This window comes from Pipra filicauda, unplaced genomic scaffold (assembly GCF_003945595.2).
Source record: "Pipra filicauda isolate LSUMZ 115617 unplaced genomic scaffold, ASM394559v2 scaffold427_size588224_pilon, whole genome shotgun sequence".
NCBI classification, from domain to species: domain Eukaryota; kingdom Metazoa; phylum Chordata; class Aves; order Passeriformes; family Pipridae; genus Pipra; species Pipra filicauda.
In genome coordinates, this window is record NW_024104562.1 from 198926 (window position 1) to 221441 (window position 22516).

A 22516-nucleotide genomic window follows, 5' to 3' on the forward strand; every position below is an offset into this window, starting at 1 on the left:
CCCCGCTCACCGCCCCGCTCACCGCTCCGCTCTTCACCCCGCTCCGCTCCCCGCTCCGTTCGCCGCTGCCGGCGCCGCCCCCGCCCCTCCGCCGCTCCCGGCGCGCCCCGCGCCCGGCACTGCGCACGCCCGGACTACGGCTCCCGGCGGCCCCGCGCGGGCGGCCGCCCCTTCCCCGCCTCCCGCCGGCACCGAGCGGCTCGCGGTGTCGGCACTGCCCGGCCGCCGCCGCCCGGCCCCGCCCGCGCCCCCCGCGCCAGGACATGGACTCCGACTCCTGCGCCTCGCCGTTCGCCCCGGAGGTGAGCTGGGGCCCTGGGGACACGAGAGGGGAAGGGACGGGAACGGAGGGGAGGGGGAGGGGGAGCGGGAGGCTCTCCCGCCGCCCGGCCCGGCCCGGCAGCCGCTGCCCGCTCCCCGCCGCGGGGCCGGGGTCGGGGCCATCTTGTGCCGCCGGGGCGAGGAATGGCGGCGGCGCCGCCCCGCCGTGCCCGCCGCGGGAGGGGCTGCCTGGGGGCCCGGTGCCGGCAGCGGGGGCGATGGGGGGTGGGCGCTGCCCGGTTCCGCCGGCGCGGGGCGGGCGGGGCGGGCGGGACCGGCGGCGCGCCCCCCTCCCCGGCCCCGCGGCCGCCGCTCACCCCCGCTCCCCGCAGGACTTCTCCCCCGGCTCCCGGCGGCACCGTACCGTGGAGGACTTCAACAAGTTCTGCACCTTTGTCCTGGCCTACGCCGGCTACATCCCGTATCCGCAGGAGGTGAGTTGCACCGGGGGGCACCGGGGGGGCACCGGGTGGTCTGTCGGACCAGCCGCTCCAGCGGTCACGGCCCCGCGCCGGGCCGGAACAAAAGGAACGGCGGCGGCTGGAGGCTCTGGGGACGGGGCGGGGGGTGGCCGGCGTGGGCGGGGTGAAAAACGTCGGATCCGGCATCGCTCCCCGGGCGCTCCGGCGGAGATTCCCGGGGCGGCGCTGGGGAGAGCAGGAGCGACAGCGCCTCGGGGGACAGCGCCTCGGGGGGACAGGGGACAGTGCCTCGGGGACAGGGCGCAGCGCCTTGAGTCGCACGCAAGTCTGTTCTGAGTCAATGCTGTACCTGCTTTCTCGACGTGTTCCAGGAAACGCCACTGAGGAACAGCCCCAGCCCTCCCAACAGCACTGGAGGCACGATTGACAGCGATAGCTGGGATCCTCGCTTCAATGACACCCCCTCCTCTGTCTCCCTGCCCACCAAGAACAGAAAGAACTTCAGTCAGCTTAAACGAGCAAAACCATATGGTTCCCTGTTCCAGCGGGCAAAGGCCAGCAACTTCCTGCCAGAGCGAAAACAAATCGATAAGATCAGGAAGAAGAAAAAGCTGAAAAGGAGGGAAACAGAAGTGTCTGCAGAGGAGGACTACGAGGAGAAGCTGCTGGAGCTGGAGGCAGAGGACTCTTACGCAGAGACACCGATGAGCCCCTCGTCAGAGGGCGACCCGCAGTCTGTGACCGAGCACTGCTCGGTGTGGGACTCTGACACCCCATCCAGTGTCTCCTACCCCGCTGTGACAGCCGAGCAGACGGTGGAGATCCAGAGCGTGGGCAAACGAACGGTCATTCGGCAGGGCAAGCAGGTGGTCTTTCGGGATGAGGATGGCACTGGTGACGATGAGGACATCATGGTGGATTCAGGTAGGTGGCCTGGCTGTCCAAGAGGATCAGCCAGGTGGAAGTGGCGGTGCTGTTGCCGATTTCTTTGGTACTTTACCTGTAGCGTGAGATTAATGCTGAGCAGTGCTGCCTGGGCAGTTAGGATTTTGGTGGAAAAGGGGGGGTTGGCTCCTTTTGCAGAAAACTGAGTGAAAAGCTGCAACTTTATAGAAGCAGCCGGTTCTCCTCTCCTCCCATGTACTGCTGAGAGTCTCTTCCCATGCAGGGGAGACCTGAAAAAAGCAGCAAAGTGCCTGTCTTTGAAACCCAGGAGGTTAATTTAGCACAAAAGGAGAGAAAAGTCCCAGTGTGGGTGTGAAGGCTTGACCACTAAAAAATGTGGCTTTGCTCTTTGTCTTTGCAGATGACGACTCGTGGGACCTGGTCACTTGCTTCTGCATGAAGCCTTTCGCCGGGCGGCCGATGATCGAGTGTAACGAGTGCCACACCTGGATCCACCTCTCCTGCGCCAAAATCCGCAAGTCGAATGTCCCAGAGATCTACATCTGCCAGAAGTGCCGGGACTCCAAGTTTGACATTCGCCGTTCAAACCGCTCCCGGACGGGCTCGCGCAGGCGCTTTCTGGACTAAGGGGAGGCGGTGCTGGTGCGCTGCGCGGGCGGGCGAGCCGTGGGTGCTGGCTGGGAGGCCGGGAAGGGCTTCCCCAAACTGCTGCTGCTTGGGCGGGAGAGCTGCCCGGCTGGCCCGCGGCGCAGGGACGAGGAATCGCCAAGCCGCGGGCAGCTGGGGCTGGGAGAGGCCAACTGGTCAGAACTGCGGCGAGATACTGACTGTCTCGAGGGACAGACGAAGCTCTCTGAGCTCGGTGGAGTTTTGTCCGGTTACGATGACTGGGTGATGTCTGGGGAATGTACAATACCTTTGCCATGGAGGTTTTCTCATCCCATTGGAAACTGCAAATCCTCTCTGTGCTAGGAAACTCCTCCTCCAAAGAGGGAGGGGAGGAGGAGGAAGTCTATGTGAAGAGTCTGAAAAGTAAATGGCCCTGTGTTTTAAATTCAATGAAATATTATACCTGCCCATTTTTCCGTATAGATCAATCTTAGATATCCTAAGGCTCAGTAGGAGCCAGCGTCAGTGCTACCAGCCTCTGTGTGATCTGCTGCCACTTCCACAGGCTTGGGAAAATGGGAGTTCTGCAATTTGGCATTGCTCAAGTACAAATGGGACTTGGGGCTCCCTCCTGTGCCAAGGGACAGCACCCTGGCAGGAAAGAGCAGCCCTTTTTCTGGACAGGCAGCATGGGGGATCAGTGGCATCGGATTCTTCCCTACGAGGTCTCTTCACAGTGATTTTTCATGATTTTATTTGCATGATCAGCTCAAATGTGTGTATGGAGGGAGACTGCTCCGTTTCCTGTCCCTTTGTTAACCTCTACGGGGCTGTTTTAAGATGATGACTCTCCCTCTTCTCAGCCCAGAATTCAAACATGGACTCTAAAAGGGGCCAAAGTAAATGTAGAGCCTGGCAGGTCTGGCTCGGATTTGATCATGTCCATCCAAGTACAACAGCTGAGTTGATTTCTGTTTTCACTGTTTTTTGAGACCGGACTGTAACCAGAAAGCCAGAATCTTTAACCTACTGGTAGCAATGACACAGCTCAAAGCGAATGCAGGCGATGCAGCTACAGGGTGAAGTGCAATGAGGATCCATCCAGTGCGGGGTGGACAGGAAAGCAGGCCCCAGCCAGCCTCAGCCCAAGGGAAATCCCTCCAGAACCACGGTGGGGAGTCACAGCTCATACACAAGGCCAGGGAGATGCTGGTGTTGTTCCTCGATGACCAAATGCATCTCTGTGGGTCACACAAATTGGGTTGATGTTTCAAGGTATTTCTCTGAAGTTCTGCCTGGGGAATAGTGTATGCTCTGTCCAGGGAGACCAGGAGGCTCGGGGAGACACTGGCTGGTACCGCAGCCACAGCCAGACCAGCCGTGCCAGCAGGAACATGTCCTGAGTTCTGCAGTCACAGCACTGGAGCACTGCCTTGTCTGAGGACTAGCTCACTGGGAGATGTGCCCTGGTGATGACTGAGGGTCTTGCCAGGACACAGGGTCTGGTGCCCTTCTTCAGACATATGTGCTGGAGCTGCCAAAGCCTCAGGCAGCCCAGTGCCACGGGGTCCTGGGCTCCATGGCGTGGGACATGGGGGCACAGGAGGTCTGCCAGACTGGCAGGGCAACAGAGCTGCGTGACTTGCAACTTCTGTCCTACTTCTTGATAAAAATCCTATTCCACAAAGCTGCAACAGCTGACTCTGGGTTCAGAAAACCAGCTCCAGCTTCTGTGAAATCTCAAGACCGTGACCATGCTGTGCTGCCTTCAGAAGCTACATGGAACCACCAAGGAGTTTGCCAAAGACTTGCCCCTGACTGCTGCCTGACTGTCCTTTGCAGCCAGAAAAATAACCAAAGCACTCCAATGCTGCCATTTCACTCTGCAACCGGAAAGGCTTAGGAAGGTCCCAGCTGCTGCTGCACAAGGGTTGGACCCGTTCTGGAATCGGTCTCTCTGTGTTTGCAGCGTGTCCGCAGTTCAACTGGACCTCCATGGAGCGCGTTCCTGAAGCTTTTATGGGTGCACTGCCAAGTGAACTGGCTCTTTTTTACAGAGGTTCGACACTAATCAATGTGACTGACTCTTGTTCTGTTCCCTTTTCAGATTTATCCCAGTGGATGGTGTCTGACAAGTCCAGCACGTTACAATATCAGCAGAGAGAAATAAAAAAGTAACATCTCCATTCTTTTAGTTCATCACTTTCAGCCATGTATAATTATAGTTTAATTCAGAACTTTATTTTTTCATTAAAACTTTTAATGAACCATGTTTTTTTCTTAAATGTGAAATAAGTGAACAATGAGTTTGTTTTATTCCAAACTCGGGAGTCTGCTGTTATGATTTACTGGTGTGTGCGCTGTTGTGCCAGGCAGCAACAAGATCTGATGCTTCAAATGCTCTTCCCTAAACAATACACCCAGTCAGGCAGGGATAGGAAGTAAAGGCAGGTATACCCACCTTTCTCCAGAGCAGCTGCTCCTTGCCAGCCTCTGGTGAGAGATCAGGTCCCCGCAGCCTTGGAAAAAGCCCTGGGGGCTGCACTGCATCCGCCTCATGAGGACTGGCTGCTTGGCCAGACCCAAACCAACCCCTTGAGCACCCTCCAGGAGCTCTGCTAAAGGAGAGCTCCCTCCTTCCCTCCCCACTGCCAGAGGACTCCAACCCACCCAAGGGCTGCCTAAGCCTTGGTGCCACCCTGCAGCTCCGGTATGTGCCGTGACCCTGCAGGCACTGCTGCTCAGCCAGCTGCCATCAAAGCAGCCTTAACATCTTGGCAAACTGAAAAGGTGGCTCAACCTTTTGCATATGGCACCAGGTCATACTGGAAGCTAAGCTCTCGTGGCTTATAGCTTCTATTTTAATTCTGTTGGTAATTTTGAATTATACAGAGAATTGAATTAGAAGTCCCAGGGAGCTGTGGCTGTAAAATGGCAGCTGCTCACAGCAGGAATGTGATTCCACAGTGGGGCTGTTCTTACAGTCTTGGCAAAACTTGTCACTGACAGAAAACAAGGAAGAAAGTAGTAGGTGGGCTGGAAAGACTGACCCAGCAACTGGCTCCCAGGGATGCTCTCCTGGGAGTATTCTGCCATGTCCTAGTCCCTGCAGGCTGGCTCTCACTCCTGACCATACACCTCACACAGTGAAAAGACACGAAAAGGGAACTTCTGGTAGAGATTTCTGCCCAGTCCCTCAAGTCTCACCCAGCAATGACCAGCAGCAGTCAATGAGCTGGATGGAATGGAGGGTGCTATTATGTTTACAAAACCTGCAACCCTTGCTTTCCAGGGGTTTATTTTCAGGAGTCTCCTACAGATGCAAAGGGAATGGGAGCTGCTTTTCAGCTGAATATAATTTATTGCACATTTTACATTTAATTTCAGATCAACAGAACACTGGTTGTAAGTGAAATAAAGCCCTGCACCAGGAGCTGGTCACAAATGAAGAGTTTTGGTTTTAATAAAAACAAATGAACACCCCTTCACAACATGAACTTGTTTTTTAGAGAAGGGAGCATCTCCTTCAGACTGGCTCAAACAAGTCTACTTTTGGAAATCTAGTTCTAGGCTTCTAGGCAAGATAAATCCCAAGAATTTATGCCATAACTGCTGCTTTTCAGAAAGGGCAGCTGAGTGTTACATTTTCAGCTCTTTATCCATTTGGCCTCTCTCCTCACTTTGGTCTGGTTTACTTACATGAACTACGTTTGTTTTACCTAGAAATAAATTAGATGGGAAGAGATAATTGCAGCATCAGAATCAAATGAAATGAATTGCTGTCCTTCTCCTCACTAGCTCTCCTATTTTTCCAAAAACCTTGATGATACATGGATGTGGATGGCAGAAGAATTAGTAAGAGTATGATACCCCATGTCCTTGTCTGGAATAGCAGTGTTGGAAATAAGCAGCTGGACAGATTGGTGCTGAAGAGGTCAATGTTACTACAAAAGGCAAAGACCTTCATACTTAACAAAAGTATGTGGTTAACAAGTGCATTTCAAACACAGATTTGAGATGGAAACTCTCTCTGACCTCTTTCCAACAAAAAGGCTTTGCACAGGGGACTTCCAGGAGGTGGCCCGAGAACTGAAATTCCCCTCAGGAGCAGGAAAAGGTGTGTTAACTGCCCCAGGAAGTATGTGGAGAAGTGAGAACAACAGGTTTTCATCCCTGCTCAGTGCCAGGAGGTACGTGTGAGTGCACGAAGGGGCCGTGGCCAGCTGGCAGGAGGGCACCTGCTCAGCCCTCTGGGCAGAAAGCACTGTGCACACAGAGTCACGCTGCTTTATTGAGTACCAAGCCACAATATTGCCTTGAAGCTGCCTGGAGCAGCAGGGTCTCTCCTTTTGTCCCTAACAGAATCAGCAGGACACCACCGGCTATATGGACAGTAAAAATAAAAGTGTCTCTGTTCAAACTTGCAGCGTCCAGGGGAGGTTGTGCAGTTTCCATTGACCCAGGTCCCGTGGCAGACACGAGCTCCCAGATTAGCCATCAGCATCAATCCTGTGAGCTGTCAGGGAGAACAAGGAATGGACACATGCTAGAACCCACCACCGTACCAGGAACAGGCAGGAGCATTTCTGGCTGCTAATTAAACATGACTCATATACACCTCCCAAGGCACTTCTGGAAGCTCTGTCAGTTGGATGTGCTGCTCACACTGGCCAGGGAGCTGGTCTAGAGCAAACAGAGGTCTGTGCCTTTGATCCAACCTGCCAGACCCACAGAGGTGACAGTAAAACTTGTCACGAGGTTTCACAGAGTTATTCCAGCAGGGAAGATGTTTTGGCAAGTAAGACAATGGGGACAAAGAAGAAATCTGGCTCAGGCCTCCAACACGCCTCCATACATTCAATTCAGTCCCCATGCTACTCACATTGCTTTGGTATCCTAAGGGCCTCGTTGTCAGCTGACATCACTTGGTGCAGAACTCCTCGGAACTGATAAAGCACTTTCAAACTCTTCTCCTCACCCACGCAGGGGTCGTAGAAGCCTGGCAGCCCAGCCTTCAACCAGAAAAGGACAAACTGAGCATCAGGGAATGGACTTTCACAGTTCTTCAGCTGGCCAGAAACATCTATTAGTGCCAAGACAAGTGTCATTAAAAAAAGTCTTGCTGCCAGAAAGGTGAGATGCTGAGGAATCACCTCTGCAAGTTTTGAATACATAAAAGTAAACCAGGGCGTTGGGAAGTTTCTGGTGTACAGCCCCAGGGTCTGCAGACACCAAGATGCTGTTTCTTTGGCACTGGAAATGCCCAGAGAAACAGAAGTTCCTGGACGTTCCTAACACTTGGTATGTAAATGGCTTCTGTGAATTGATCCAGAGTCACTGGAGAGATCCCCTGGCAGGACACCACATGGTTCAACTGAAATTCTGGGTCACACATTTGAGTCATGGAGTCTGGGCTTTGACAGAACAGCTTTGACAGAACGTACCTTGGAGGCCTCAGTAAGGATGAGTTTAGAGTCCTTCACCAAGCACTGCAGGGGCACAGTCACATCTATTACCTTCACCTTCTCATTCTTCCTGCTGTTGTCATTAACAAACTTCCCATACCAGGCATTCACTATAATCAGACCTGCATGTCCCAGGAAATCACAGCTGTGATGAAAGGCTTCCTGCCATGGCTGGACAGACACTGACAAAAAGACCATCCCAGCATTTTCTCTTGCTTTCACCAAGATTTAATTCTCCTGGCCTGGACCCACTTTTCTCAAGCCAGAACAACATTTCTACTTGGTTGTTTGTTAGCAACCTTCAGCACTAGGATAGAGTGACGGGACTTCGGTGCCACACTGATGTGACAATCTGAGTGGATGTCAGTTCACTTTGGAACACTCTGTGGAAAACTGGTAGTAATCATCAGAGATCAGATTGCCACTACAATCCATGAACAATGAAATGGGATTGATCCCATGTGAGGGAGAAATCAGTGAAAGCTAAACTTGAGACTACAACTTTTGCACATATTTATACACACACTTCTCTTTGGTGGAGAGGTAAATCCAGACTGATGTCTTCAGTCTCTTGATCCACCTCACAGCATGTCCCAAAATAATATTCTGTGATCCCTCCTAAGCTCAGGCACCAGGAGCTGAATCATAATGGGACTCCCCTACTCTGTGCTCAGCAGCAACTACACTGCGCTTCATCAGGAGTGGGAATGAAGAAACAACACCTTTGTATTGTTTCTTCTTCTCTTCAAATTTATATAAAAAAGTAAATGATATCATAATCTTTACCCATTCTGGCTTCCTCTGCTTCAATTATCCTTCGGACAGACTCCTGCATCAACCGGACCTGTCACAACACAAGTGGCAGAGCAGAAATCACGCAGGGTCAGACACTGTGGCCAAAAGAGAACAGCCCAGAGGGAAAAGAGCTGCCTTTCACTAAGGGAGACCAAGTTACAAGAAAGACTCACCGCAGCTTCAGCCTCCTGCTTCTTCTGCAGGATGTCACTGGCTGTGTTCTCCCGCTGCTTCTCCAGCTCTCTGGCAGAAGGAAGGCAACACCACATCAGGAATACACAGTAGATGGGATTCAGCCACAAACTGGCAGGTGTCCGCCTACTCATCCCCCCCAGTTAAAGTGACCCACAACCTCACACAAAAGAGCCCTAGTGAGACTTCCTCGCTCTGAATGTGCAGGACAGCCTGGCAGTCTCACCTCTCCTTCTGTGCCCTGAGGTAGGGTTTGATGACCAGCCTGTGCATGGCAAAGTAGATGACAAGAGGTCCCACGGTGGCATAGAACACGGCGCTGGGAAGCAGCTGATCTGTTAGGTGGACAGGGAAGAAGTAGGTCTGGCTAGCCCTATTCAGCCTGCAACAAAAAAGAGCAGAGGGACAGGTAAGAGGAAAAGCAGAGTTGAATGTGCTTGATGAAACACACTTCGCAGCAGCACATGCTGCTGAACCAAAGGGAGATGAACAATGAGCTCAAGAAGTTAAAACTCCAATAAACTGAAAAAGCCAATGGTAAGAAAGACAGCTGACACCAGCCAGAGCCAGATTTCAATGAAGCAAACATCTCTCATGATAGTACCTGACCATTGTACAGTGTTTTTTTTGATCTTAGGAGAACAGGAGAATAGGAAATTTGGTCATTGATTTCCCCAAAAAAGGGTGAAAAAGAAAATGCTTCTAGAGAAGGCCTGTGTTCACAGCACTGGCATGGGCCTTCAGGACAGGTGCATATTAGTATTTTTCTGATGCTTATAACAATATTTATTTTAGAAAACATGAGTTTCCCGAGTTCTTCAGGCCCTTCAGTAGTTTGGCATCCCACCTGCCACTGGACATCCCACCACAGCACAAGGACCCTTAATGAGCTCTGCCCCTCCGTGAACTGCACCTTGTTAGTGGTACAATCACTGCATTAGGGAATGGTAATTCCCTAATTCAAGCATACACTTGTGTACAGTGTTATACAAATAGAATCCAGCTCTAAGTCCAGCTCTACCAACAGTATTTTCAGAAATCTTCCAGCACTTACCAGAATGCTCCAAACCTCACTTTAAGCTGTATTTCAGAATATTCTGATGCACACACAGAGGTGGTTCAGGTTGTAACACCAGCAGAAGGCACCCACTGCTTACCATGGGCACTGCTTGCGTTAGAGGTGAGGGCAGCTGCACCCTCTCCCAGTGATGTATCACTACACCTGTATTGCCCTGGGACCGGAACCTTCTCACTTGAATATTGGAAATAGAATCATGGAAGTTATGGTCAGCCTCTGCAGTCTAGAGTTGCAGTCTTGAACTTACTTGATTTTCAAGGACACTCCCTGGGGAACACCAACACTGACGGTGGCTCCTAAAACGCTGTGCCTGGAAATCTTCCTCTCTGCTCCATATTCCACTACGGTCCCAAAGAAACCTGCCCTGGAACAACAGAACCAAAAACTGGTAAGACAGGGAAGACTTCTTCTCTTTACTGAATCCTGTAATTCCCCAACAAGTAAAGCATGGAAATACATCTGCATGCAGCAGATGTTGCCCTCTGGAAGATTCACTGTGTATCTCCAAGGTGAGAATAGCCCTTCCAGCTTGCTTGGTAGTAAAAAGACTACAAGAACTTCTGGCTTTCTTACTGGAGATGATATAGACATATCACACACAAGTATTTTAAGTTCCACATAACCAACCCACCAAGACATTCACTTCAGCCTTTACCAGATTTAAAGAATGAAAAGCAGATTCCCAAAGGCCACAGAAACATTTGGTTTGTGGAACCTGGAGGCCTACAGCAGCAGAAGAGGACAGATTCCTCAGGTTGTGAATAATGTGAACTTCCTCTTGAGCACTTACTTGAGAGAACCTTTCACTCGTGTTTGATCCTCATCCTGAAACTTATGCTGGTAACTGACCATCATGAAAGAATGGGGGATTCCCAGCTGAAACACAAGAGGCACAAATGTATGAAACCATGTCCTTGGCCACTGCTGAACTCTCCCCCCAATTCCCTTTCTCATCCTTGAAGCGGCACAGAACGCAGAGCAGTGCTTGACACAACCTCTGCAGCCTGTTACCTATGCTGGGTGTAACATGGGAGAGTACCAACTGTTCCCTTAACCTCTAGTCCCAAGCCAGACTACTGCCAAGACAGGAAGGTGAGATCCCTCTCTCCCCGGGGCAGGACTGCTGTCCCTATGGCAGCCGCAGGGCTCTCACCTGCAGTGCCACGGTGAAGTGGCTGGTTTTGGTGTCCCGGACAATGCTGGTGTTCATGGCTGACTGGATGCCCCACCGCCACTGCAAGTAGCCCATCGTGTTCTTGTCAAGGTTGCGGGCCAGGACTGTGGTGAGGCCGGGGCGGACCCCGCGGGACGAGAACTGCAGGGCACAGTTTGTGGTGATGAAACTATGGAAGTGAGGAAAGACTCATCAGTGCTAAAACACAGGCTCTCAGGTGGCCTCAAATTTCTTCTTGCTCAGGAACTTTGCTTGAATGCCTAGAGACCATCCTGCAAGGAGTGCGACACCCGAGGCTTTCAGGGAAAAGTCAAAACTAATTCAGACTGCCCTGACCACAGCAGTGCCCAGGAGAGCAGGTCGTGCCCTGGTTACTGCCTGTGCCCAGGCAGCTGCTGCTCCCGACCTTCCCTCCTGCCCTGCACAGGTAACAGCCTGGTCTCTGCAGTGCAGCACACTCAGCTGCTGGCACAGAGCAGCCCTGCTATTTAGTAACCCTCAAGCATCAGCTCCAAAAAGCAGCACTAAAGCTCTCCACAGGGAACAAGAATCCTGTACAAGCTCTGAGGAATGCTGTATTTACTAAATTAGAAAATACAAATGAAGGAGGCTACACTGGCTCCTACAGTGCTCTGGCATGTGACTTCAATCACAGCCCTTACCTTGTATTCTCGTTTGCAACTTAAGACTTCTATTAATTTGTGAACAGACACCTCAGTAGTGGCAAATTTGGTATTATTTCCCAAAAATACAACACATCATCTCCTGTTTTGCTGTCAGAAACTCCCTCTCACACATGGAAGCCTCAGAAGAGCTTCCCAGAGCTTTTGTTCTGCTCCCAGAGCCAACTTCTGTTGCTCTGATTGGAGATCATACCTCAAGTATCATGAATCATGAGAACATCAACTACAAATCTAAGGATGTGGAGCACAGACCCTCCTTAAACTGGAAGTATGAAAATGGAGAGCACCAAAACCCAGCTATGGTACAAGTCTTTTGACAATACAAGTATGACCTTAAATCTAAAGAGGAAATATCTTATTTTGCAGGATAGAAAACAAACCCAGAATTAGTGTGGAAGAGAATTCAAGTCATTTACTTCCTTAGTGTGAAATATTAACCATTAGACCATTTTTCTAATATTTACCATCTTGGTGTAAGATTACGGAATATCTTCAGCCCAAAGAGAGGTCCATGAAGGTCTCCTGCTCCAAACTCCAACTGTTCAAATGCACAATGCCAGAGTGTTAGAAGAAAACAACCTTTACAACAGTGACAATGTATGTCACAAGTGTCATTTTTATCACAGACGTTTTACACATCTGAGTAACATTTACCACCTCTTTCAGCACTCTCCCTTTCCTGCAGCTTTTCCCCCACAACTCCTTCCCTTGAGAGAAAAGCAGTTTTGGAAGCAAAGGCAAACTATCATGCTGCCTAAGGTGCCTGCTCACAGCACTGGAAGGTACCTCAGAGCTTTCAGACAGAGAAATTACAAAGGCTGGAGACATCAGGTAACAATTCTGTCTGCACAAGTGAAGTCCAAATTGCATAGCCAAATGGAGAGGGGAAAAAAATAAGAAAACCCAAGGTTTGGCCTTTTTCTCAAATTCCTTTAAGAATTCCTTTTTCTACACTCTACAGAATGTAGCAAATGAGAGACGAACCACAGCCAAAGTTCCCCCCCCCCAAAATAAACACTGGGTAACAGACTGAATATAAAACTGCACAACAGGTGTACTCTTACCTCTCCCCATCCCTTGGCAGATGTCACTCGTCTCAGAGCAAGGTTAATTGATCCCCCTCCATTCCCATTCTGGGTGGAAAGGTTACCAGACAGTATTGCTGTGTCCGTGGCAGTCAGGGGTGCCTGAAAAACGAATATATTGTGAGCAGTAACTCTGGTCCAGTTCACACAATTAGTGCATGTTCTACAGGGACGTAATCACAACTGCAGAGTGTATGTGGTTTTGTAGTCAAATACCAAGTATGGCAAAAAGTGAGATAATTCTTACAGCACCAGACACTTGTGACACCTGTAATGTACCTCTTGAAGTCCTGACCCTGAGCTACAAATTTAGTTGCAGACTAAATTTCTACAACTCTCTGGGGAGAGGAAACAATTCCCATTCTCTTCCTTACCCACATCCTCAAAAATGGGTGCCATTCGTCTTCATCCACTGAACATGCCCTATTCAGTCAGAACTGGATACTGAGCATCCCCACTGGCAGGAGGGCAGGACCACTGCAGCCCACAAACGAGTCTCCTGAAAGCTGCAGGGCAAACCCACCATCCTGCTGGCCCTGAGCTGCCCTTCCCCACCTGTGCTGGCCACCGTGTCCCCCCCAGATCCCGGTGAGAACCCCCGAGCAGCGTGTTCTGTGCCTCATTTGCTCAGGCCCTGCTCACACATCTGTGTCCGCCCTCCTCACCTCGATGGACTGGGATATGTGCATTTTGTTTATCTCAATCTGGGGAAAGCTGCTCCCAGGCACATCTTCGTATTCCTCGTCATAACGATCAAAGAGGTCGGTGGCGTCTATTCCCACACTAATTGTTCCCTGAGGGATGACAAGTGAAACAAGCACTCAGCATTAGCAAACATCCAACACACACAGGACAAGTGGCTAAAGCATTCATTCCTGTATATGACCACATTTTTGTGCACTTTTCCCTTTTTCTGCAATTACCTTTTCCACTCTAAAATTAATTTCCTAATACGCAAGACAAACAAATGTCAGGGATTACAATATTCCAAAACAGCAATATAAATCATCAGACTGGAGAAAGGGCAGCTTTTCAGCATGAACTCAACTTGTAATCCTGAGCTCATTTTTCTATTGTGACATATTATAGAAGCAGGTAGAACACCTTTACAGAGCAGGTTTCTTCTTCCCCCACAACTGAATCTGCTATGTCAGTATTTGAAAGTTAAGATAATATATTTCAGAAATTGATTTTCTTCAATGGAACTTAGCCAGAAAGCCTCTATGTGCTTCTTCTTATGAGTTATCTAAACTAATTTACTTCTAACCTGCATCATTCACTTGCAATTGACCTCATTAGTCAAAATTTTTGTTTTCTTTTTCTAGTTTATATCTTATCATCAGAAGAAAAGCTTGACAAAGACAAACTTTTAGTAAATGGTAGATATTTTCTTTCTCATAGAAAGACCACCTTGCTGTACTTGGCTTACTGGTGCCATGATGCTGCATGGATCCACATGCATTTCTGGGATTCATTGCACCTCATTTCTCTAAAACATACTCAAAATCTTAGGACTTCCTTTTTCACACCTGCGAATTGTACAGTAAATATCCCTCCCAAGGAAAAAAGTAAAACACCTGAACCTAACCATGAAAATCCACGGGACCCGTTCAGAGGAAAGGAGCCTCTCCCTGTTCCCTCTCTGGCTCCCCAGCTGACCTCCTACTCCCCTGCCTTTCCCTGAGGTGAACGGTGGACCCTGGGCAGACCCTCCACCTCCCACTAAGCAGGTGAAGTCACCCCAGAGGTCTGTGGATCCTGGCAAGGAAACTGGTTCAGGTGCAAGCACAGGAAAAGCAGCAGATGGTAAAGTTAAAAATATTCCCAGAGAATGAGAGCACCCCTATGCCACCGGATAATAGAGGGGACTGCTGCTGCTCCCAGCTCCCATCAGCCACCTGCTCTGACCATGGGAAATGAGGAGCTCTCCCCAAAGGAAGAGTGGCAGGAGGGAGCTGTAAGGCCTGCTCAGAAGCCAGCGCTGCACAGCGCAGCAGCTCCCGGGGCAGGGAGTGGGAGCAGCTCTACGGAACCATCGGAGCCGGGATCAGCTTTTACAATCACCTTCATCTGCCACCCTGTGAACAGGAAACAGACTTCTGGAATTCACAGATGTGCCAGAGGAGAATATAGTCCCTCCTTTTTCCTTATGAATTTACCTTCAGGAAGGTGACACCTGGAAGCTGTGCCAGGCTATGCCTTGAGGGGTCTGCATTCCTTAGATGTTGACCTTCCACAGCAGGAAAATAAGGGGATTTAATTTCTCCTAACATGAAATGGTTCTTCTCAAACCAAGCAATGAACTTTTCAACCCTTCTGCATGTCTTTGAAAGCAAAAACAAAGCTCTAAAAGCAAATAGGAGACTCAATTCCAACCCTCCAAATTGCCTACATCTGGTTATTGTTCAACATTTCTGGTTAAAACGCTTTATTTTTGTGGAACTGTTTTATAGAACTGACAAAATGTTGGAAATTTTAAAATAACTTGCGCTCGTGTATGAAATGATCACAGCTGCGCTCCCCAATTCCACGGGAACACTGCCTGGAGAGACATTTCCATCGGCTGCCAACCAGCAATTGCTGTAAACACCCAGATGGCTAATTTTATCCCAGGACACAGGCCGAGGCTCACAGCACAGCTCACAGCCACGGCGAGCGCCCAGGGAAAATGTCACATTCCTGAAGCACGGAGCAGCATCAGTGGAGATAACCATGTCCCTCTCTGAGAACATCTCTCTGACCCCGCTCACCCGCACCTCCAGCAGGGACAGTTTGCCTTGACTGGTCTGTGGCACCCAGAACCCCCTTCCTGTGAGAATAATGCTGTCAACAGATACTCACACAACATCTTATGCTGTTTAACCTTCCAGTAAAAACCAGTTCTTAGTGTCTGTGCACTACCCACAGCCTGGGGATCTCTTTCATACAGGTCCTCACCTAGGCTCAGCATACCCTGCACAGTGGTGATAATTTACGGATCCACTCTTGTGAGCAGGGTTAAGTCTTTGCTTACCTTTGGATTAGTTCGCTGCTGCAGCCTCCTCTCTTCCCTCTCTCTCTGCAAACGCTCAAATTCTTCCCTGATTTCAGCTGCAGTTCTCTTTCGTTCCACAACCTGCTCAAAAAGAAATGAGAACCAAAGGATCACCAGACTGAGGCTGTTCAGGGCATTGCAGTGCTGGGGGGATGGAGGCCCACGAACCTGGGACGCACTAACACGCTGCCCCAGCTGCTGAAAGCCACTCTGCACCAATTTCAATAGTCAGAGTTTGGAAGGAAGCACCTGGGCCAAATCAAATGGTAGGCATGAGAGAAAACTCCATGCTTTGAGAGAAGGGAACATGGTCTTGTTATTTCCATTCCCTTGACAAAACTAGGGCAAAGAGCTTTCCTACCACAAGCACTAGACACTGCAGTGCTGTTATCCTCAGCGATCCATTAACTGCTCTACCAGGTGTGGACACAAAAATGAAAGCAACTGAAACGCTCTGGCCTGAAGTGAACTGATTCAGTGAGAGCTCTGTGATTTTAGGCTATGCTATTTCACAGCTGCTTACCTGACATGGCTCAGGGAATGAGGATTTTAGGGGTTTGGTATGGATAGAAAGAGTATTGGATTTGGATTTTCAGAATTAGACCAAGTCTGCGAAAAGCAGTTCAGAAATGTCTGTTACACACTGCCACTGCACCACATTTCTGGCAACTCACTCCAAACTTGACCTCGGTGCTGACCTGACCCAATACCATAGGATTCTGCTGCAAGCAGCATAGTGCAATCAACTAGGGCTGGCAGAGGCCAGCAAGGGACTCAATGGCAGGACAGCCACAAATGAACAAGTTCTCTTCCAAAGCCCATAAAACCCAACCAAAACCAAACCAAACCAAAAATGCCAAAAAAACCCCCCAACCAATCCCAAAAAGCCCAGGAAGAAAAAGTAATTTCAAACTCAGAAGCTAGTTGAGAAGATGTTTTGGATGAAAAAACAAGTTTCGGATGAAAGAGATGGGACTAGATGGACAATGACGACACATTCACCTCAGACAAAGATGTTGCCTGTCACAGTAATATCCTGACAGGGAACTCTGAATGTCAGGTTTATGGTTCTCTTTTTAAGTGCAAAACCCAAGTGTTCTTCGAAAATCCATCACGGTGTTTCAATAGGGACAGAGACAGAAATAACTAACCAAGGATGCCTTCAGACCAACAGGCATTTAATACCAGCCAGGTGTCAGTGCAGCTGGTAGAACAACAATGGCAGATAAAGGTGGGTTTAGTCAAGGCCACTGGCCACAAGGTGCTCAATTTCTCTCACCTCCCAGCCTTCCATCTCCAGTCCTCTCCTCCCATATATGTCATAGATGGCTCTGGTCTGTGGATCACTAAGCACTGCAAATTAAAACCAAAAGAGAGGAGAGAACTCAGTTTTCAGTCTTCTCCTCGGATTTCAGACCAAGACACTTGCATTATTTGGAATTCAAGCACAGCTCCTGGAAATGTCTTGTTCTACAGTAGTACATTAACCCCTTTGATGCTTCCATGTGCTATATTGACAGGACACACTGACTTTTTCCCCCAAAAAACTCAATTTTTTTTTCATTTTTCTTATTTCTAAAACAAAAAAATGGAAAGAACACAAGAGACATGCAGCCTAAGTGAATGTGCAGTGCAGTTTCTAACACTGCTTTCTTTGACTGAACCATGACATGAGCCCTCTAACAACCATGGGGATTATGAGCAATTTAGCCAGAGCAGTCCCAGGGCCCTTCCTGAGCAGGAATACCACCCACCTCTGTCTGGCTTTCAAAGCTCTGCGGTGCTTCCCCTGATCTTCCCTGTCCACTGATCCTTTCCCTCCCAGTCCAAATGTGTGGGACATACCAAGTGCCAATGAAGCAACTTCCACAAGGCAGTTCATGCCTTGCCAAACATAAACTACAAGGCAATGGCAAAGGTACATGTAAAATCTGAACCTCCCAAAACGTCACCCAGCTCAATGGAGAACACAAAATGCACCAGGAGACTGCAGAACAGTTACTTTGGAAAAAGATTGTGTACAGAATTAGGAAGAATCTTTAAAAGGTAAGGCACATTTAAATGCATAATCTCCTATACCACACCCTTCTGTAAAAAAAATAAAAGATCATCAGTATTTTCCCCCCAGGGTTCCAAGATCAGCTTTATCATGATCACGTATCTCTTTTGACTGTGGGGGAACTGATGTGTCCTCAGGGAGCTGGGGCGCTTACACCGGTAACTGAGCTTTGGTCTGAACTACTGGAAGATTATTGGACTTGCTAAATGTCACAGGCAGATACTGCTTTTTATGAATTCTGGTAAAATGAATCTTTTGTTGTGTGATATTAAGAGATGGAAGAGGAGGGAGAGAAAATAGGCAGGAGGTGAAGTGGTTTATTTCTAAGAAGTCAAAAAATTCGGCTTGCAAAATTGATACTACACTCACATTTGGTATGAAACAAGCACCGATTTCCTTTCCATGTTCATTGCAAGGCACAGCCAAGCAGAGCCACAAAATTCAAAGGGACTCTTATATAAGGCCACCCACCACACTACAATGACATTATTGAAGCATCACCTGTTTTTGTTCCCCACACCATCAAGGTCAGACCTTCCCTGCTCTCCTAGTGAAAGCTTCCACATGTCCTAAAGCCTAACTAGGGACAATGGGAAAGACTCTACCTGTCTAGAAGGAGCAAATCAGTCAAAACCAGGAGAGTAAAAAAAAAAAAAGCTCATATTTGAGGTCGAATGGAGGAATGTTTGTTCATCCTTTTGCCTTAGTTTCTCTTTAGGCTCCAGGACTGGGCACCCAGATGGGTGCACTTCATTTATAACATGGATGGCTCCTACCAGCTTCCAATCTATCTGCACTCCAGGTGCAATTTGCACACCAGGGTGTAAGTAAATTTCAGCTTAATTCAGACTATTTTAAAAGGGCTTTGGTATGAGAGAAAAACTCTGACTGCTATGAATCAGTTGTCTCTATCTCAGTCTGAGCATATGGAAGACCTTGCTGGAAAACAATGGAGACTGCAGTCAGGTGACATGGAACAGAACCTTGGGGTGCAGCAGTTCATCAGTACAATATGAAACTGTCTTTCTGTTTGAAGCTTTTCAGTCTTCATTCTCCTCTGGAAGAGGCATTCAGAAGTAAGAGAAGCGATGAGAAGATCATTTACAACACGCAGCAAGTAAGACAGAGACTCCACATCTCATTCCCTGCAGCATTTATACGGCATTTCTCCTCTGACTTACGGGACGGAAGCAGGAAACAGCATCGCTAAGTATCAGCAAACTTAATTATTACTTTGTAATAATAAATAGCTTCAAAAAGCACGAAGACACAGCTCTCCTAGAAACCCCATGAAAACAGTTTCTGCAAAGCTCAGCCTCCCCCTGACCTTCATACGCTTGGTGGACAAGGTTGAAGAGCTGCTCGGCCTGTGTTTTGAGCTCGGGGTCGCGGTGCTTGTCGGGGTGGTACAGCATGCACAGCCGGCGGTACGCGGCCTTCAGCTCCTCCTGGGAGGCCTGTGGAAAGCACCAAAAATGAACTCAGGTACAACCAATGCCACTTCCACAAGGCCACTCCCAAGATCAGCCCTGAAAGGGAAGTCCATCAGCTGTTACGTGACACTAGTTTGGCCAAATCAGGAATGGACTATTGTTTCATTATATAAGTTAATAAAATGTTCAATTATCACACCAGGATTATCCACACTATCTGTAGCAGAACAAGTGACCTCGACAACAAATTCTACTCATATTTCAATCTTAATCCCCAAGGAGACACTTTAACTACCCAAAACCAGCGACTTTCCACATGTAAATCCACAGTTTTACACTCATCCCAGCATGCCACAGTCCCCAGCACCCTGCTGAGCTCCCCAGCATCCCCCTGTGCTCCCCAACACCCCGTCCTGCTCCCCAGCAGGGTCTGTGTTGTGCTGCAAGGGAGGAAAGTGTATCACCTGCCCACAAAGCCACAGACACATAACCGTGAGAACACTGTGTCACCAAATGCATCAAGAATGAACCTGCCCTGTCCTTTACCACAATCACTCTGGGACCTCAGATAGCACCTGGCCTCATTCCAAGGACATGGATGGCTCTTTCAGAAACAATGGAGTAACCCCCCCACTTCCTTCATTATCATCTCTCAGGAGACAACCTCCCAGGGATGCTATTTTTGGACTCCAGTGAGTCCTGGTAACCTCTCCTCTCTCACCTCATGCTGCTACAACCCCTGCACTGCAGCCCCCGTCCATTCCTTGGAGATTGCTTAATGCCTACTTTTTAGAAGTGCAGTTGCCAAAATCAGCCACAACTTCCCCCCAGCAGAGCTTCACAGAGCTACCAATCGTCCAGTTCCCAAAATGCCCAGGCACGAACCAGTTCCTGGGCACAGGGGGCATTCCTGGAGGAACATGCAGAGGAAAATAATCAAAACCTGACAGTCTTGGCTGTCCCTGGGGGCTGCCACAACCAGGACTCAGGACAGCCAGTGGGGGGGGGCACCCAGAGAGGGACATCAACAATGCGATTTACAGACACAAATTCCATTTACTCTTAACGGTCTTCAGGGAACAAAGATGGCACAGTTTCCAAGCTTTCACTGGGGAAATAAAGGCCTTAAAAGGTCATTTCTTAAAGTAACATCTTTCTTCCCCCCACTTGTGACAAGGAGGGTTTTCATCACAGAAATGCCACTCACCAGTGTATCAACACCAGGAATCCACCTGGATTTGAGGACAACTCAGAATAAATCTTTTCTCTGTATGTTTGTCCTATTTCACATTAATGTTTTGAAATTGTATAGCTAAAGAGTAGCTGCCAAATTTGCTGGTCCCTAGACAGTAGATTAGCTTTTTTCTTTTTACTACTGTGTGCTTTCTCGGATATCAAATTTAAACTCGACTGGGAAGGGAGGGGAACATATAGGCCCAAAATGGCATTTTTAAATCAAATTAATGATAAAGGGTTTAATGTGCTATTGATTACATCACAGAAATGAGCAGGTTCATTTTTCATAAATGCCATGTTCAATAAAATGTTAGATTGGGCATTTCATCATCACTGATGCTCGGATCATTGGTTCAATATTCCATGAGCAACAGCCTCTTTGAAACTGCTAAAGAAACCCTGACAACATTTCAGATTGCCAGGAAATACCTAAGTCACTAATAATTGTATGTTAGTTACATTTTTATTACCGAGACTCTGGGCAAAATTAAAAGGCCTCCCATCTCCCTATTTGGGGTTTAAACAGCCTCATTTGATGTCTCAAACACAGCATAATGTTTTTAGCAGAGTAACATCTCTAAAAGATGATCTATTCACAACCACCCCCCCCCACCATCTTCACTTGCAGGCTCCCATCCCTCTGTGGGATCCCAGCTCAGCTGCCACATCACCCTGTGGCTCAGCACACAGACATGCTGTTCACTGCATTCCACTACAGGGCAGTACTGCTGGCGTTAATTAGCAAGGGGCAATTAACAAAGCACCCACTCCTCTCTGTTGGAATTATTCCCTTGCATACCCCTTTAACTCAGCTGCAGCTCCCTGCTGTACCAAACCCGAGTGTCTTGCTCTGGAAGCCTGCCTAAGTTAAGCATTAAACCCTCCCCCAGTAGTCGCAACCCTTGTTCGGTTCCCACCTCCGTTTTAACCTCTGCACGCGGCTCTTTGGAAGGGGGAATTACGAAAGCTCCCAAGGGAGGTACAAGCATGGCCCCACCAGCTTTGAACCAGACCAGTGGTCTCAAGTTGCACAGAAACTTTTCTAAAAGGAGCCCAGCATCAGGGAGTTCTGCAAACAGCTCAACCGTCACACACTCTTCCTTCAGCAATGTGGCAGATTCCCACAGATGAGGCACAGGAGACTGTCCCTGCAGCCCAGGGACTGACAGCAGTCCCAAAGGGAATTCTTCGAAGCTATCAGGCTGAATCATTTCCAAGTCTGGACCTCCTACTGCACTTTGTCCGACTCCAATGGCAACATCCAGGACAACGGGCATGAAAAGTGAGGTCTGTTTACACATACACACACACACACATTGCTGTTGCATTTGCTGAAACAAACTACGGCATAGCTCCTATATTCCGATACTTGGAGACCTGCCTAATTGTTACTATAAAAAATAGTTGCCTCCCATAAAGTTCAGAACTGATCCAAAATCGCACCAAATAATAGCCATCTATTCTTAAAAGTGAAATCAAGGACTCTCGATCCTTCCTTTATGGCGGGACAGGTGTTTCGCAAAAATTCCGGTGTTTCCGAATCGGAAACCCTCGGGAAGTGCGGCCGAGGGGCGGGTGTGCCCCGCGCGCGGAGCTGCTCGGGAGCGCCCAGACCGCCGCGATTCGGAACGAAACGCGCATTTCTCGGCCTCAGCCGCCGTTCGCCCGCCGCACACAACCGGGAGCCCCGTGGCCCGACCCGAGCTCTGCCGTCCCGCCGCCAGCAGCGGCCTGGGCTGAGGGCGCGCCTCAGGGGCACCGCTCCCGCCGCGGTGGGCAGGGGCGTCTCAGCCCGCCCAGCCCCGGCCCCGGCCCCGGCCCCGGCCCCGGCCCCGGCCCCGGCCCCGCGGCCGCACCTCGCGGCGCACGTTGAGCAGCCCATAGTAGTCCTGGTTGTCCGGCGCCTCCTCGCCCAAGGCCGCCGCCATCGTCCCGACCTCTCACCCCGCGCTGCCGCTGCAGCGCCCCCCCGCGGCCCGGCGGCCCCAGCGCACGCGCACGCCTGCGGGCACCGCCCCCCCCGG

The 22516-nt window shown here is 49.5% G+C and overlaps 2 protein-coding genes across 2 annotated transcripts; one reads left to right on the forward strand and one right to left on the reverse strand.

Annotated features, from left to right (window-relative positions):
* The first annotated feature begins 181 nt into the window (after positions 1-181).
* PHF13 (PHD finger protein 13) lies at positions 182-4581 on the forward strand. Its single transcript, XM_027751377.1, has 4 exons — positions 182-302; positions 654-755; positions 1115-1667; positions 2050-4581. The coding sequence occupies exons 1-4, from the start codon at positions 264-266 to the stop codon at positions 2274-2276; spliced, it is 921 nt and encodes a 306-aa protein (XP_027607178.1). The 5' UTR covers positions 182-263; the 3' UTR covers positions 2277-4581.
* A 1015-nt stretch (positions 4582-5596) lies between these two features.
* DNAJC11 (DnaJ heat shock protein family (Hsp40) member C11) lies at positions 5597-22458 on the reverse strand. The gene is made up of 16 exons (XM_027751374.2): positions 22349-22458; positions 19151-19280; positions 17044-17117; positions 15744-15845; positions 13396-13524; positions 12710-12832; positions 12110-12183; positions 10942-11131; positions 10579-10664; positions 10036-10152; positions 8937-9092; positions 8692-8761; positions 8510-8567; positions 7703-7845; positions 7141-7270; positions 5597-6774 (listed from the first exon to the last, which is right to left on the reverse strand). The coding sequence occupies exons 1-16, from the start codon at positions 22418-22420 to the stop codon at positions 6749-6751; spliced, it is 1680 nt and encodes a 559-aa protein (XP_027607175.1). The 5' UTR covers positions 22421-22458; the 3' UTR covers positions 5597-6748.
* Between the last annotated feature and the right edge of the window lie 58 nt (positions 22459-22516).

Bases quoted from the DNA above. Each gene is read 5' to 3' on its own strand.
- PHF13 (XM_027751377.1), top strand. From the start codon at position 264: ATGGACTCCGACTCCTGCGCCTCGCCGTTCGCCCCGGAG. The intron at 303-653 runs GTGAGCTGGGGC...CGCTCCCCGCAG, and splicing joins CCTCGCCGTTCGCCCCGGAG to GACTTCTCCCCCGGCTCCCG. The intron at 756-1,114 runs GTGAGTTGCACC...GACGTGTTCCAG, and splicing joins ACATCCCGTATCCGCAGGAG to GAAACGCCACTGAGGAACAG.
- DNAJC11 (XM_027751374.2), bottom strand. From the start codon at position 22,420: ATGGCGGCGGCCTTGGGCGAGGAGGCGCCGGACAACCAGGACTACTAT. The intron at 11,132-12,109 runs GTAAATATTAGA...TCACTTCCATAG, and splicing joins CGTAATCTTACACCAAGATG to TTTCATCACCACAAACTGTG. The intron at 8,762-8,936 runs GTGAGACTGCCA...TCCTTCTGCCAG, and splicing joins CTCAGGGCACAGAAGGAGAG to AGAGCTGGAGAAGCAGCGGG.